Source organism: Bidens hawaiensis, unplaced genomic scaffold (assembly GCF_021521415.1).
Source record: "Bidens hawaiensis isolate Kalapana, Puna unplaced genomic scaffold, B.hawaiensis_p1.1 tig00027110_1, whole genome shotgun sequence".
NCBI lineage: Eukaryota > Viridiplantae > Streptophyta > Magnoliopsida > Asterales > Asteraceae > Bidens > Bidens hawaiensis.
Genome location: NW_027494378.1, coordinates 102,122 through 105,085, shown reverse-complemented (window position 1 = coordinate 105,085; position 2,964 = coordinate 102,122). Strand labels below are relative to the sequence as shown.

At 38.9% G+C, this 2,964-nt stretch overlaps 1 protein-coding gene across 1 annotated transcript; it reads left to right on the top strand.

Moving 5' to 3' along the window:
• The first annotated feature begins 440 nt into the window (after positions 1-440).
• On the top strand, positions 441-2,567 carry LOC143574792 (pectinesterase 2-like). The gene is made up of 2 exons (XM_077059323.1): positions 441-1,364; positions 1,811-2,567. Exons 1-2 carry the CDS (start codon positions 485-487, stop codon positions 2,494-2,496), a joined length of 1,566 nt encoding a protein of 521 aa, XP_076915438.1. The 5' UTR covers positions 441-484; the 3' UTR covers positions 2,497-2,567.
• The last annotated feature ends 397 nt before the right edge of the window (positions 2,568-2,964 follow it).

Below are 2,964 nucleotides of genomic sequence, written 5' to 3'. Positions count from 1 at the left end.
TACTTACAATAAATAAAATTAAAATCCAAAAAAACATATAAACATTATAAGCGAATAATGTAAAATACCCCGTAATATGATGGATAAAAGCTAGTCAATATATATATATATATAACCGATTCAATATACTTTATTTAGTCATTTATTTCTAACTTTCTATAATAAAACTAAAAACCTAACCTATGATCACATAAAACTCAATAAGGCAGATTTTGTAGTTTCTTCAAAAGTATAATCAGCAAGATGTGCAACTTATAACGCACGTAACACAAGTTAATATTTTTAAATTAACAAAAGAACAATTGGTTGGAGAAAGGGAATAAACATCCAGACTAATTAACCAATTATTTATTACATGGATATACACAACCACCAATAGAAACTTGGTGTGTTGTTGCATTCCACTCCCTATATAAGCCAGCCAATAGTAAGCCATAATCACACAAACCCTAATTTCCTTCTTCTTTCTTAACCTCATTCCAAAATGAAAACCTTTCTATTATTAGCAACTTTAGTTGCAACCGTGTTACCTTTTATTTCTAGCGTGTCTGGATACACCAAGTCCGAAATCACGACTTGGTGCAGCCAGACACCGCACCCGCGACCTTGCGACCATTTCTTGGCCACTAACTCGAACCGTGGCTCGATCAAGCAAAAACCAGACTTTGTTAAAGCTTTGTTGAAGGTCACGTTAGACCGTGCCGAACATGCAGGGTCTCACACTCTAACGCTCGGTCCAAAATGTCGTAATGAGCGTGAAAAAGCCGCATGGGCGGATTGCTTAGAGCTTTACGAAGACACAATATCAAGAATCAACAAAACCGTTGATCCGTACAAACAGTGCAGCCAGACCGACATGCAGACGTGGCTTAGCACCGCGCTTACGAATATGGAGACGTGCAAGGAGGGATTTGAAGAGCTCGGTGTGAGCAACAACGTGTGGCCGTTGATGAATAATAATGTGTCGGCTTTGATTAGTAATACACTAGCAATGAACAAAGGAGGTAGCGCAACGAATTCGACGTATGTTGGAGCTAGTGGTAAGAAATTAGGGTTTCCGGATTGGGTGAGGCCTGGTGATAGAAAGCTGTTGCAGTCATCGACTCCTCGGGCTAATGTTGTGGTGGCTCAAGATGGTTCGGGTAACTATAAGACAATTGGTGCGGCGATAGTTGCTGCTGCAAAAAGATCGGGGAATGGAAGATATGTGATTCGCGTGAAGGCGGGTGTTTATAAGGAGAATATTGAAATTGGTAAAAAGTTGAAGAATATTATGTTGTTAGGAGATGGTATTGGTAAAACTATAATTACCGGTAGCAAAAGCGTTGGAGGTGGCACCACCACCTTTAAATCCGCCACTCTCGGTAAGCATGATAAAGCTTCCAGTTGGTCATACTTTAGCTACACCACCTCCATCTGAATTCACATCATAAAACAGACGTTCACAAAAGACTTAAACGACCATTTTGACCAAAAAAAGTCAAAGCTTGAAAATTATTTGTTTGAGCAGTCGTTTAAACAATATCTAGACACTCGTTTGATCATAGTGGGGTCAAACTTTTAAAATTATTGGTGAGAACGACTGTTCGACAATATCTGGACGGCCGTTTTGACTATATACGGTCAAACTTGAAATTTTTTTTGTCCAAACCGCCGTTCAACTTCTTTCCAAACAATGATTTTAAACAGTGTAAGATTAGATATCAGACTCCAGCAAAATGCCTAAGTTTATTTGAATTAGCATGCAATATTTTCAAAACAAACAATTTCAAATAAATTATATTAATATTATTTTTCTCATGAATTCCAGCGGTGGTCGGAGACGGATTTATCGGCCGTGGCATCACCATCCGAAACACCGCGGGCCCACAAAACCACCAAGCCGTGGCGCTCCGTAGCGGCTCCGACCTCTCAGTCTTCTACCAATGCAGCTTCGAGGGTTACCAAGACACACTATACGTCCACTCAAACCGACAATTCTACCGCGAATGTGACATATATGGCACAGTTGACTTCATTTTCGGCAACGCCGCAGTTGTCATTCAAAACTGCAACATTTACGCCCGCAAACCACCAAACAAGACCAACACCTTAACGGCTCAAGGCCGCACCGATCAAAACCAAAACACTGGGATTTCAATCCATAATTGCCGCATTACCGCAGCACCCGACCTAAAAGGTGTGTCTGGAGTTAAAACATACCTCGGGAGGCCGTGGAAGCAATACTCGAGGACGGTTTTTATGAAATCGAACCTCGATGGTTTGATTGATCCCGTGGGGTGGATGCCGTGGAGTGGAAACTTTGCTCTTAATACACTGTATTATGGTGAGTATATGAACACTGGGCCGGGTTCATCAACCGCTAAACGGGTTAACTGGAAGGGGTATCATGTGATCACTAGCAGTGCTGTGGCGGCGAAGTTCACCGTTGGGAACTTTGTGGCTGGTGGCTCGTGGTTGCCGGCTACCAATGTGCCATTTACTTCTGGTCTGTAATTGATCAATTGTTTATATGTTGTATTTTTTTTTCTATTTTGTTGTCAAGGCTATGTGATTGTTGAATGATTATTTGAATATACTTTGATGTTGATAATAACTCACTATGTATTGATTTTCGTCATTTAATAGTTTTGGTCATTATTATAAATATATATGATATCATATGTAGAAAACTTGAAAGATAGTTATTAATAAGATTGATTTGATAGGAAAGTTCTACTTATATAAAGTTAAATATAACTTAAAATTAAAAAAAGAAAAAAAGTGTGTACAAATCCAAAGAGGATGCTTACGGACAATTCGTGTCTTAACAGGTTTAACAGGTAAGCAACGACGCGCTTAATACAAGTATCAAACATGAATACTACTCATTTAACTACTTTATATGTCATAACTATAAGGCAGTTTTACGTTTCATATACCAATAAGGAAAAATCATGAATTATATCATACTAATTTCAATTA

Coding starts and splice junctions, on each gene's coding strand:
- LOC143574792 (XM_077059323.1), top strand. CDS start 485: ATGAAAACCTTTCTATTATTAGCAACTTTAGTTGCAACCGTGTTACCT. Junction 1,365..1,810: donor CTTTAAATCCGCCACTCTCG/GTAAGCATGATA, acceptor CATGAATTCCAG/CGGTGGTCGGAGACGGATTT.